Source organism: Eulemur rufifrons, chromosome 16 (genome assembly GCF_041146395.1).
Source record: "Eulemur rufifrons isolate Redbay chromosome 16, OSU_ERuf_1, whole genome shotgun sequence".
NCBI lineage: Eukaryota > Metazoa > Chordata > Mammalia > Primates > Lemuridae > Eulemur > Eulemur rufifrons.
This window is the reverse complement of record NC_090998.1, coordinates 48,825,460-48,839,301: the sequence shown is the minus strand read 5'-3', so window position 1 is coordinate 48,839,301 and position 13,842 is coordinate 48,825,460. Positions and strand designations below refer to the sequence as shown.

General features: G+C 43.9%; 1 protein-coding gene across 1 annotated transcript in view; it reads left to right on the top strand.

Moving 5' to 3' along the window:
- Window positions 1-13,842, top strand: part of PPM1H (protein phosphatase, Mg2+/Mn2+ dependent 1H) — a 235,427-nt gene that overhangs the window by 162,529 nt on the left and 59,056 nt on the right. Inside the window, exon 5 of the mRNA XM_069490674.1 lies at window positions 1,425-1,509. Coding sequence (XP_069346775.1) covers window positions 1,425-1,509 — 85 coding nt within the window. The remainder of the gene's footprint in view (window positions 1-1,424; window positions 1,510-13,842) is intronic.

Here is a 13,842-nt window from a genome sequence, read left to right as displayed (position 1 = left end):
TCCTCCTAGAGCCATAAATTCCCTAAGCCCCTGATATTTTTGTTGTCATCTTCTTCCTCATCAGCACCCCTCACTCTCACGCCATCAGTTTCTATGACAGCAACAACTGGGACACAGGTGGCGAAGGGTTGGGGTCAGGTCATGACAGCTGTAGCCATCTACAGGGATTGTTTCCAAGTCAGGGGCTGCCTCTACAGTTGGAGGGAGGAGTGCCCAGGGGCTCTTGGCACAAAGAATGCAGCCTCCCCTGGTATCAGTGAGGCATCCGCCCAGAGCTGCGTCCACTGAAGGCATTTCCCATGTCGGTGGGTCTTCACTGAGAAGCGTGTTGGGCCTGTGGCTCCCTGGTGCCATGGAGCTGTTGGGTTCATACAGAATGCAATTCCCCAAGCCACTTTCATTTGTTGTAGAAATGGCAACATTCTGCCACAACCGATCGATTGCTGGAAAGTGGCTGTCAGGAACCACTTCGGAATCGGAGGTCTGAGAATAGGAAACACCACTGGGAATAGGCCCGGGAAAGGTTGCCTCCACGGTTATCGATCCTGAAGCCTGTCCTTTGCACTCTGCTTCGGGAGCTCTGTTCTCTCAAAAGTCCTTGAGTTGGCGATAGCTCTTCGCCACATTTTTTGGAGTTGTGTAAATTTCCTGAGCCTTCAGATGAGATGAGAGTGGCTTTTCTTGGATCTAGGATATTAGCCTTCAAGCTTAAGCGTCTAGGCCAGACATACTCAGATTTTAATGTGCTTGTGAGTCACCTGGGAAGCTTCTTGCAATGTAGATTCTGATACAGTAAGTCTGGGGTGGAACCTGAGATTGTGCATTTCTCACAAGCTCCCAGGTGAGTCCAATGCTGTGGACTCACAGATTGTTCGAGTAACAGTGATCTGGTGTTGCACTAATACATTAAATACTAGCCACATGTGACTGCTTAAACTTTACATTTTAAAATTAAGTTAAATTAAAAATTTAGTTCCTCAGCTGCACTGACCACAATTTAAGTCCTCAATACCCACCTGTGGCTAGTGACTGCCCTGTTGGACTGCACAGATAAAAACACTGCCATGATCACAGAAGGTTCTGTTGGGTAACTCAAGACTAGAGTGAGCCTCTGTTACATCATTCATTCATCCATCCATTTATTCACTGAGCGTTTGTTACATGCCAAGTAGTATGCTTGGTGCTGGAGTGTCAAGGCATGTTTCCAGCTAGCAGAAAAAGTAAACAGAAGCTAACTAGAATGCAATGCACTTAATATAGAGACGTCTCCCATGTGGGGAGTTGGGAACAGCGAACTCTGCCGTGCAGGTGAGAGAAGACAGCATCTTCTGGCATTTTGTGTGTGGTCTGAACCAAGCTATGGTTGTCACAGAATCAGAGTATTTATGAGACTGGCTGCTGACAATGCATTTTCCCTATTTCAGGGCCATAATCATCAGAAATGGAGAAATCATCCCCATGTCTTCGGAATTCACCCCCGAGACAGAACGCCAGCGACTTCAGTACCTGGTAAGAGTCTTCTGGGCTTGGCAGAGTGCAGTGGCATTGGGGACGGCATCAGAGCTGTTCTGGAGGAACACGTTGCTACTGACATGGGAGCAGGCCCACCGCAGTCAAACGCCATATGGTATTAACTCTCCCCCACACACCTTCTGGATCACACATCCGGGCTCTGTGTGTGACGACACACTCCACCTCCGTGAATTTATTATTGTGGCTGATTCTCTCCCATCTGTGTCCAATTGAAGACACGGTGTGCTTTGTTTTTTTGTTTTTTTTTTTTTAAGTGGTTTGTTATGTACAATGTGAAATGCAGTTTTGAAGAACACAGATACCTTCTTCCTTGGCCTGCTACTCACTCTAACCCAAACAGGGGCTTGGTCTGAATCCCACTGTGAAGAGGAACCTGGGCAGACACGGCAGCTCTGAGCTCTCCGCTGACACATCACCCCTCCCTGCTCAGATGAAGTCTGAAGGGCCCTTTGGGAAAGATGCAGGTGTCATAAAATCTCTTTCTGTCCTGGAAATAAATCTCTATGTAGACCACCCTCTTTGGAATGAAATTATGAGAGGGCTATAGGTGGCTTTGCTTCACTCAAAAATCTCAGGTTTCTGGGAAACAGATTAGACTCACTTCCCTGTCCTCACATTCCAGGAGGAGGGGGTTGGGGTTAGAATCTCAGTTAAATGTGACTTTGATAATCATCCCAGCTTACTTTGGGGTGGATGTCTCTGGGGACTAACCTTGAGGATAGTGGTTAGTCTGTGGATGAAATATTTTCTCAGCAACTGGATTTCTTTTTAGAAAACATAGCTTAAGTCATGACCATCTGCTCTCAGGAAAGAATCTCCAAATTTCAAGGTGTGTGAATGGTCAGGATTTGATGACTTTGGTTGATTAAGAAAGCAGCTGTGTACTTTCCCTCGCTCCCCTTGTCTGTGTTTTTATTTGTTTTATTCTATAAACTGTGCCACTTTTACTAGTTATCTGTTATATAAGGCGGCAGGAGTCCAAAACCATTGTAAAAACAGTGCTTTGTTCTTTTACCTACTATTGTTTTCTAACCTTTATGGTGTTGGCTTCAAGCTCATAAAGTAGAAGGCACTACTAGGGAGTCCAGGCTTTAGACCTCTTCATTTTCTTTGGCAGCCTAGGCAGATGGAAATGATCTTGCAGCAGCCAACAGGACATCTTCATTGTGGTTCCAGCTCTGTCACTCACCAGCTGGGCAGCTCTGTGCAAGTCTTTTAACCTTCCAGACCTCACTTTATACTTGTGAAATAGAGAGCTAGACTAGATAAAGGGCCTTTGAGCTGCAAGGGTCCTTCCAAGTAGAGTTCATAACAGCTGGCCTCTCTGCCACCTGTCTGGCTTTTTCCAATCTATCTTCCGTAAGGCCAAGTGATCTTATCACAGACCTTGTCATTCCCCTGCCTACGAGCCTATGGTTCCACACAATGTACGGAATGCAGGCCGCACTTCTTGGCAGACCTGGAATTCTGGTCCCTGCCCACCTCTCCCAGCACCATCTCACTGTTGCCACTGCCACTGCCACCATGCACCCCGTGCTGCAGCCACAGAGAACTGTCTTCCGTTTCCAGGACACCTCATGATCTCTCTAATCACCAACCTCCCTGCCTTTGGCCAAATATGCTCTACCTATACGGTCTTTCCTCTGTTCACTGCCAGGAAGACTCCTCGTTGTCCTTTGAGACCCCAGCACGTGTCCCCTAATCCTCCCTCCTCCCAGGGAGTCGGTCCCCAGTGTTTGTACAGCAATGTCTAGATTCCTGCAGTGCAGCTCTCAGCACATTGTGTTGTTTGTTCAGATCTGCCTCCCTCTCCAGTCTGAGTTCTGGAGGGCAGGCCACGTACCTTAGTCTCCTCGTGTTGCCAGCACCCAACCCAGCAGCTGGCACAGAGGAGACAGGGAATCAGGATTTGTTTACTGAATGAAAGAACAAAACTCTATTCATACTAACCTCTGGATCCTTACCAAACAGTCCTGTCCCCTCTGCCCTCCCCCCAAACGTATCACAGCAGGGCAGGAGGCCTCCCCACCTCCACTCTACCCCATCTTCATCATCTCCTGCCCCTCAGTGAAGCCCATGTCCTGTTTGCTCTGGTTTCTCTTTTCCTACTTGAGGCAAGTGAGTAATAATAGGTTAACATTTTGTACTTTTTGTTTTGAAATAATCTCAGACGTTCATGTTACAAGAGTGAACATGGGACATTAATTTTTAAGGAGGGGTAGGAACGCTGAAATTTTTCAGATGTCTGAATATCAGTGGTATATTTTGGGATGGTTGGAATAAGAAGCATGTGGCTTCAGATCTCAGCTTTGTCACAGAACTGTGTGTGTTCTTTCCACTTCATTGATTCCCAGCTTCATCATCAGTAATGGGGATAGAAAACCTCAGTGGGCTGTGTAAGAATTAAATGAAATAATATATGCAGAATTCTTTTGTGGCACACAGTACTCATTTAGCTATTGTTTGCGGAATCCGTCTTGCCATTTCAAATCTGTCTTAGTCTGTTTGGGCTGCCATAACAAAACACCATAAACTGGGTGGCTTATAAACAACAGAAATGTATTTCTCAAGATCTGGAGACTGGGAAGTTCATGATCAAGATACCAGCAGATTCAGTGTCTGGTGAGGGCCCACTTCCTGATTCATAGATGGCTGTCTTTTCTTTGCACCCTCGCGTGGCAGGAGGAGGGGACAAGGATGCTCTTGGGAGCCTCCTTTGTAAGAGCACTAATCCCTTCATGAGGACTCCACCCCTCATGGCCTAGTCACCTCCCAAAGGCCTCTTCTAATACCATCACCTGGGGATTTGACTTCCACATATGAATTTGGGGAAGATACATTCAGTCTATAGCAAAATTCTACTAGCCTGCAGACCACAGTAATTTTTTTTCTTGTTTTTATGTAAGAGCCACTTCTAACATTGCTAAGATTAATGTATATTTTGGTTTCAATCTTGAACAATCAGTGTGGACACTATTAGGCCATAGAACTAAGCCTAATATCTGGTTTTGGTTTTGGTTTTTTTTTTTTTTTTTTTTTTTGAGACAAGAGTCTCACTCTGTCACCCCAGGTAGAGTACAGTGGCATCGTTATAGCTCACTGCAACCTCAAACTCCTGGGCTTAAGCAATCCTTCTGCCTCAGCCTCCAGAGTAGCTGGGACTAAGGTGTTCACCACCACACCTGGCTAATTTTTTTAAATTTCATGTAGAGACGGGGATCTCGCTAGGTTGCTCAGGTTGGTCTCGAACTCCTGAGCTCAAGCTATCCTCTGACCTCAGCCTCCCAAAGTGCTGGGATTATAGGTATGAGCCACTGCATCTGGCCAATATCTGAATTTTTAAAAGATGAGAACACTGTTAATATGCTTTTTAATCCTTACTCTGAAATCAGATATGTTACTCTACTTTATAACTAAAAAATTTTCTCCCCAGATGTTAGGACTGTAAATGATCAGAACATAAAATACCCTGGTTGTCCAACTTCTTATTCCATCAAGAGTAGGAATGTTGCTTGGAAACGAACAGATCCAGTAATAATATTCACATGATCTATGATGTGAATCTTTGTGGCAAAGTACTTGAGAGAATTAGAATACTTATAACATAAAATAATCATGTGGTGAAAACTTTATGGCAATATATTTTAGAGAATTAGAGGTTTATGGTGTAAAATATTGAAAATAGTATCAACTGTGAGAGGCAAAGAGGAGTGCGATGTGGATTTCTCTCAGCTCAGCCCAGTCCTGAGCTGTGTGGCCTCAAGGCCCTCACACAACATCTCTGAATTGCCTTTTCTCCTGATGAGATGAGTAGTGCTACTTCCCTTGAGGTATTTATAACATGTTCAGAAATCAAAATGAAAAGTAATCCCATGGTAACATCAAATACAGCATACTAGTTTATAATTTTAAACTCGTCTAATCCTGCCGATCCATTTTTTTTGGGGGGGGTAACATTTGTTCCCTTGAATAATTGTGAAACAGTGCAGTACAATGATAGTTGTAGTATCTTTTTCCTTTATATGATCTGAACTAGTTAATGCATTGCTAGAAAATTAACAGTGTATTCCTCATTCTTAGGTCAAGTCAAATTTTATGTTTGTGGTGTGTGAAGAAACATTTATGATAGCATTGTGAAAACGTCTAGGTCCCTAGCCACTTGCTCTGAGCAGATGTCTGCACTCCCCGGGCTCTTTGACTTGCAGAAATGGTTACTGATTTTCTTGGGGGTGGGGAAGATGGTCAGAGCCCTTTGTACATGAACCATTTTGATCCTCGTTGAAGAGGAATGTTCTTAATGTTCTTGGTATGCACAGTCCGGACGCTCGGGGATTATAGAACTGGAAGCAGATTACAAGATGATGGATGTGGCAGGCACGTTAATTTTATTTGGTCTTGCATCCTGACCTCAGAGGGCCCTGCGCGCAGCTCTCTGGGTAATGTGAACTTTGTTTCATAAATCCTCAGGCAGGGTGATTAATCAAGCGGGCTTGAGGGTTTGACTTGTTCACATGGAATGTGGCAGGTGTGTGATGAAGGGATGGGGCCGTGCGCTCCTGCCCCTGCAGCCAGGGAGAGCTGATGACCCCACAGTCGTGAATACGCCTGGCTCTTCTGTTGCACGGCTTTTCTTTACATGTTTCCAGGGTGATTGAAATAAAATATTTAAGAGGGCCCACCAAGATAGACAGAATGTTTTTGGTGGAGTCAGGGCTCAGAAAGCAGGGGAGGGGGTCTGATCTGTGGGTATTTCTCAGCAGAGTTTATTGCTCTGATGCTGTGGCCTCCAGGAAATCACCCCCACCTTTGCTTCAGGTGACAGCCAGAAGTGGATTTCCCTCAGGGCACCTCTATAGCCCTGAGGTGTGAGAGTGATGGCTTTCCCTCCATTCTGTCTAGACATATTTATAAACCCCGGTGTGATTACATTAAGATGTGCTGGTATCGTCAAACCCTCAAATAATGCACTTCTGTCCTTGCAGAATAATCCAGGTCTGCAGCTGTTTTTCATCAAGGGCAATGTACAGAATAGATGAAAGTCGGTTTCAAATACACATTTGATACACACAAGTACAACAGTATATGAGGGGATTTCTTGTGGCGTCCTTGGAACTACCCCCAGCTCTCCACGCCGAGCCTGGTTCTGTTTGTCTGCCGTTTCCTTGGTGCTCTGGGCTTGGAAAGGTTTCAAGTGAATAGCGTTGTGCCTCTTGGCTCTCTGGGCTTTCACGCTCAAGAGTTCTCTCCAGAAAAGTATTCCTTAAGCCTGAACCTGCTTTGAAGACAGGAGTCTATAATTGGGAGGTTCAAGTGTGCTAGTGGGTACAAATGACGGGCGCACCACTTCAGCATCCCACTTAACCTTGAGCACGTGGTTAAAGCCAGCGAGCCTGGCTTCAGTCACAAAGAGGCAACTTCACCATCTCTCTGCTTTGCTCCTTGGGAGGATGTCTGAGTCATGGAAAAACCCACTGCAATCCACCTCCTTCCCCATTTAACCCCCTTTTATAAAGCTGCATATGAGTTTCAAATTTTCTAATTATAGAACAGCAGACTAAAAAGCTATTGTGACATTTTTCCATATTCACTATGGGTTCTAGTGATCACGTAGAAACTTAAATGCAAACCTTTCTTGAAATCCACATAAACCAGGCAGAATTTTATCAATATTCAATTCTGTAATAGCTTATGTATACAAGCTTGGTCCTTATTACTTAGAGATTTGTGAGAACAAATTAAGACCAAGAATTCTTTATGAAAGAATCCAACCCATACATATTTGGATCTCAGCCATTTCACATTTTTCCTTCATTTTTTTAAAACCCAAACGAAAATATTCTATTTCTGCGCTGTAAATCAGGCAGCTAGGCTTGGCTCTGGAGGAGCCGTCTCATTTGACCATTAGCTAAGATCACCAGTGGCTTGGCTGACATTATTAATTTCATTTCATTCTTGACCTTAGACTTTCTATCATGATAAATCATCTTGAATTGTAAGGCTTCCAATCTTCCTCTCATATAATCTGACGAGATTTCCCCCCCCTAAGGGCAAGAAAGAGGAGAGATTACTCAATTAAAAAAAAAAGAAAAGAAAAGAAAAAGACTTGTATGAGACACTCAAAATCCTCAATTTGATAACTTCCTTTCAAATGCTGAGAGGTCTGAACATTTTAAAAATTAATCTAAAAGTTTTAGTTAGAGGACTTTTCAAAAATATTTCCTGTCATGGAATCTGCCATCTCATTTAACACATGAATATTTTTACTTCCATATTCTGCTGATGGGAGTGGAAATTGGAACAAGTCCTTTGAAAAAGGGTTTGGCAGTCACTCCTAAAGCTGAACATGCTGTGGCCCGGCAGTTTTACTCCTCGGTATGTACCTAACAGAAATGTGCACCAGAAGACTAGAATGTGCATAGCAGCACTGTTCGTAATAGCCCTAATGGGAAACTCCAAATGCCCATGGAGAGTAGAATGGGTACATAAATTGTGGAATAGTCACAGGATGGACTACTGAACAGCACCGAGAATGAACAAGTTGTAACTACACACAGCGTGGATGAATGTCAGAGACTTAACGCCCGGCAAAGAGGACATCCTGTAGGATTCCAAGTGAAGCCAATCTAGAAGTTAGAATAACACTCCCTCTGGGGTCCAGCAGTGATTGGATGGGTCCTGATGGAGGGTTCAGGGTGCTGGTGATCTTCTGTTTCTTGATCTGGGTGCCAGCTACACGAGGGTGTTCGATTTTTGAAAATTTAGCAGCCTATGCACATATAATATGAATACTTTACCATTTATGTTATACTTCATTGAAAAGGGTTTTTTTTAAATGTACTTTTGATTTATTTAACAGTGTGTATCCTCTTTCTTTCTTTATTTATTTATTTATTTATTTTTGGAGACAGAGTCTTACCCTGTCACCCTGGGTACTAGGTAGAGTGTAGTAGCACCATCATAGCTCACTGCAACCTCAAACTCCTGGGCTCAAACGATCCTCCAGCCTCAGCCTCCCGAGTGTCTGGGGCTACAGGCGCATGCCACCACGCCAGGCTAATTTTTCTATTTTTGGCGGAGATGGGGTCTCACTCTTGCTCAGGCTGGTCTGTTGAACTGCAGGAGAAGCCCATTGCAGAAGGACCTCTCCTTAGTGCCCTGTGGGAAGCCACCCTGCACCTCTCTGCCCCACCCTGCTGTCTCCTTGGAGCACCTGCCGAGCACTCCAGGCACCATGCTGCTTCCCACACCTGCCCCAGAGCCCTTGCCTGACCAAGTCTTAAGCTCCTTTGCAGATTCTCTCTGGTCCCCTTCAGCGAGGGGTCCGCTCTGTCCCTTAGCCCAGAGTTATCGCCACTTCTGCCTGGAAGCCTTCCTTATTCTCCCCAGCTCATGTATGAGCTCTGAGCAGAGAGGCCTCTTTTTGCATTCTTTGAGTCCCTGGTCCCTGGTGCTTGGCGTCTACAGGAGCTCAGATGTTAGTAAGAGTTGCATCTGGATGCCAGCACGTGGGACAGTCTCCTCATTGGCTGACACCACTCACTGGCCAGCTGACCACAAAGCAGCAGAAGGAAATTTTATTAAAAGGAGGAAGAAAATGAGGAAGCATTTTTTGTGCTCTAGCAGGCAATTTTTAGTAACCTCAAGACCCACCGTCTGCATGTCCGCTGGAAGCCTGGCGCTCAGCCCTCAGCTGGAGCTCTGGTCTCCTCTGTCTCCTCCCATAACCAGGTCTAATTTCCCTCCCTGGGGTCTGAGTTCCCTTTTCTTCCCACCTTGCTGAGGTGCCCAAAGCTCTCCCCCAGCCCTGAGGGTAGAGCTTGGAGCATGTACTCTGGAGTGACACAGCCCTGGGTTCAGGTTACCACCTACTCTAGACCTCTGGCCTCCCTCTGCTCTAGTGAGAGTCTTACTGGAAGGTTCCAGAAAGTGTCTCTTTTTTCAGGCTTGTCCCTTCCTATTATGGCTCAGTCCCTCTGGGTACTCAGAGACTCTCACTGGGATGGGATTGTCGTATTCCTTCACAGTGGAGCGTTCCTCTCCCTCCCCTTCCTTTGGACCTGGTTTCTGCCCAGGACCAGAGAGGAGAACCTGGGCATCCAATGCCCCACCCAGCTCTGGGGTCTGGCCTGACGCAGTCAGTAATTCCAGCATCCTTTCCCAGGTGAAGATGTCCTTATTGTCCCTGGCCAGAGGCAACCTTGTTTATGAGTTTCTTCTCTTTAGCTGCCCAGGACAGTAAGTGACAAGGCTGTGTCCCACCTCTTTTTTAGCAAACCTGTGCTCTCCAGAGTCCTTGCAAGTCTTGATGACCTGCCCTTGGTTTTGCTAGGGCCATAGTTATCGAGCTTTCCTCCTCCCAGGAGGTATTTGTGGCACACATCCTTCTCATCTACCATTGCAGTTAGGAGCATTCTAGCATTCTATTATGCTTCCTTGAGGGAAATCTTCAAAATTTAGGATAAAGATGGAGGTACAAGAAAAGGTTTTTGTTTTTTTTTATACACAGGGAAAGCTGTACACTTTAAATTGCACTTTTGTATAAAATGCCAATTTCTAGGTTTCTAATCTGTGTGCTTCTTAAGTAAAGAAGAGACATAGCATTACTATTTAGATATTCTTAGGATTGTAAAATATCGTCATGGGGTTTCAAATGGTATAGCTGCACCACTCACATACATGTGGTTTTATGGGCATATAGCTATTAAATTATAAAAATTTAGCCAAATCCAAAATATATGTGCTCAAGATTGTTTTTATATACCATGGGCCTTAGTTTTAACTTTTTCAAAAGATTGAAAGCTATGCTGTATTATTTTGTAAAGTTTAAATAATCACTAAAATGTAACTGTGTAAAGCAAGTCAGAATGTTCTGTGTTCATTCTTCCAACAAATACTTGCTTAGAGCCTTTACTCTGTTGGGTGCTATGTTGGGCGCTATGTTGGGCACTACTAGAGTATTGGTAAGGTTTTTAAAATAATGAACATATTTAAGTGTAGCTGGAATTTGCATATACCCAGTGGCTCATATTACTAACATGTGTCACTATGCAGATGTTTCTAACATGTATAAATCCAAATAACATCACCAAAGAGAAAATCTGAAAATATATCCAGCATATCAGATAAATAAGGAACGTTTAGGAGAGTGTCCAAAATTTTTATTTTGCAGGTGGACATGGAATCTTAATGTGTGCTTGAATCCCGTCTTGGATTTGGTCCACATTTTTAATAGACCAGAATCCCTATGAAACGTGCCTCGGGAAGGGGCAGTATTCCTGTATGTGTATTTATGAACTGCCCAGGTATGGACAGTGGAGTAAACCATGCCAAAATTGTTCATGAGTCTTACGGTTTAGAGTCAGGAAATCATTACATTTTATTGCTGAAAGCAACCTCACAAATTTCTGCCCCAACATTTTACAGACTTCACACTTTGGGTTTGTGGCTTGTAGTGAATTTGAAGTAAAATCACGTTGAGTACTCAAGACTCCAGAATGCTGACTTGAGCGATCCTTCTGGAGGGACATGCCAATTCCAGTGAAGAAATTCTAGCCAGTCATGTCACTGAGTGCTGGGCAGGCCCTAAGAAGTTTCCAAATTCCCAAGTTGTTTGGACACTCTGCTTCTGCCAACAAAATGTCTCTGTGCTGGCCTGTTGGGAATCCATGGGCTTCCGCAGCCCCTGCATTGGAATCTGGCCCTTGCCCTGGTTGACTGCTCTTGGCGACTTTAGCTTTCCCGAAAATCATTAGGACAAGGAGCAGTGACACTCTTCTCGACAATTTTTTAAAACCTAGTTTAAACACTGGGTTCTCAAAAAACTAATAATATTCAGAATTTTCTTTAAAATGAAAGTAATCCATGTCCAGTGATAGAAATATTCATGATTATGGATAAGTTAGAAAAGAAAACATCAGATAACAGTTTGATATTAATATTTTGCCAACTGTACATACATTATATGCACACATACGTAAATGTGTGCATATAAGACCATCTATGTAGACTTTCATGGTGGTTGCACAAAGATGTAGACTGACACGCAGAAATGTATTCCTCTGAAAACCAACAGGTAATTTTTATGAATTGTGTGTACCCTGTGTATTTTAGCATCTCATTTGTCATTAAGTGACCATATGTTTGCTCTGCTTGCCCTTAGTGCTTGAGATGAATTACTTTAACACGTTAACTCCATAGGGTCTGACAGGTGCAAAAGCAGGGAGGACTGAAAGTGCTGGTAACAGGGAGACTAACAGTTAGGGTGTGGATGATTTTTTAAAAGAGAGAAAGTGGTAAAATTATGTCACAGGTACGTACCACAGGGAAGACTCATAAATGCTGTGGTGGGCCTGTTGTGACAGAAAATGAATCATACCACACGTGCTGTGGCAGTGAGCAAGAGGGGAAGAAGAGTCACCCTAAAGAGAGAGGAACCTGAGGGTGTGACATCAGTGTCAGTGAGTGGTGAATATTGCAATATTTCTTCAGATCTGAGATACTTTTCATTTTACTTTTTAACATATCTGAAGTTGGACTATTTTACAATCGATTGTGTCTGTCAGCCAGGTGGCAGGCATGACGTGTCATCTGGGCATATGCAAACGTCAGAAGAGCAGGCACTTGAAAGAAAGGGTAGAAAAGATTTCTTCTCCTCACCCATCACGAGGTCTCCCATAACAAAAGGCAGATTAACAAGAGAAAAGCATACAGATTTATTTAATATAAGTTTTATGTGACATGGGAGCCTCTGTGTGAAGTTGAAGACCAAAAGAAATTGGTAAATTTACATATTTTTATGCTTAGGTTTGGGGAAGAGTAAGCAGTCATGGAAAAATATGATTGGATGAAGGGGGTATGATCTAGTGGGAATAACTTGGGGAGAACTTAGCAAGGCCTATTTGTGCAGTCTTCTCGTGTCCCTGTGTCTTCAGAGATAAAGAAGTTCCTTTCCTAGGGAAGGTACCTCTGGAATGAGGATCTTATGACTTGCTTCAAGGAGGAGGGGGAGGGAAGGTAAGAGATCACCCTAGGTTTTACGACCTGCTTCAGGGGAGAAGGGCAAGGGGAAGGGACAGAGGCTTTCCTGTTTCTGCTGTTTCTCAGATGCCAAGTTGCTAAATTTCAGAACAGCGTGTCCTAAACACCGTCACACCAAACTTTCAAGATGGGTGTCCAGCAGCTTGAAAGAAAATCCTGCAGACAAAAATGAAGCACTAGTGAAGCCTTTTAGATCCAGCCAGTTTTATGGAGGGGATTGGGAAGGTGTGAATCACACTTGTTTAGCCACATTCCCAAAGTGGGAGTCAGAAATAAGCTGGCTCTAGATAATTGCAAAGCCGGCTTAAGAACTTCTGCTTCCTTGGCTTTGAGGCTTGTAGTTCTGTTATGGGTTATTTAAGAAATGCTGCATCACCAGTGCTCACGAAACACAGGACACCGCTGTGTGGAAAATCATGGGCGTTTATGATTCAGAGTTGAAAAGTGACGAGAGCAGTTGGATTTTAAATGTGAAAGTTCTGGAAAACTTTAGCCAATTTACCTCACTTACATATCCCTTATTAAGTGTACCCAATAGTGATAATGTGTCTAAGTTCTAAAGGAGCTCTTCCAAAAAGAATAATAAAAATTTGAAGTGGTAGGAAAGTATTGTACATATTTTAATTGGCAGCTTTTTTTTAGAGGTAGTAAAATAATGGTACATTTAATAAATGGCATCTTAAATATGCTGAAATACAGTACCCTGTTGTTATCTTGGGAGAAAGCAAGCAGTTTATGGAGATCGTGAAAAGCTGTGTGTATGAAGGGGTTGCACTTGTCAGAAATGACACAGGGCCTTTGAACCTGCCTATCCTTAGAGGGAGAATAAGGTGGCCCCCGCAGATATCAAAGCAGCTGAGGTGTTCCCAGCTAAGCCACAGACATCTACCTCACCAGATCATCTGATAACTGCCCAGGCAAATGTATGCCAGCAAAAAAGCACCATCGGAGGTCCCACTCATCCTCCTGTTGGGAGGCAAAGCACATGGAGCTCTGCACGTGTAGCCTCATAGTGGGGAAGAGATTTCTTGCCTATCACTGGGTTCATGGCTGATGCCCCTATAACAAAAGACAGATTAACGAGAGAAAGACAAATTTATTTAGTCTAAGTCTTATGCAACATGGGAGCCTTTAGAAATGGAGACCCAAACAAACAGGGAAAACTATTTTTATGGACAGCTGTGCAGAAGTTTGATTGGAAGACACAAGGCAATAAACTTGAGAGTGGGGCTCATTTGTTCAGATCCTTCTTGGCATCCTGGTGTGACATTC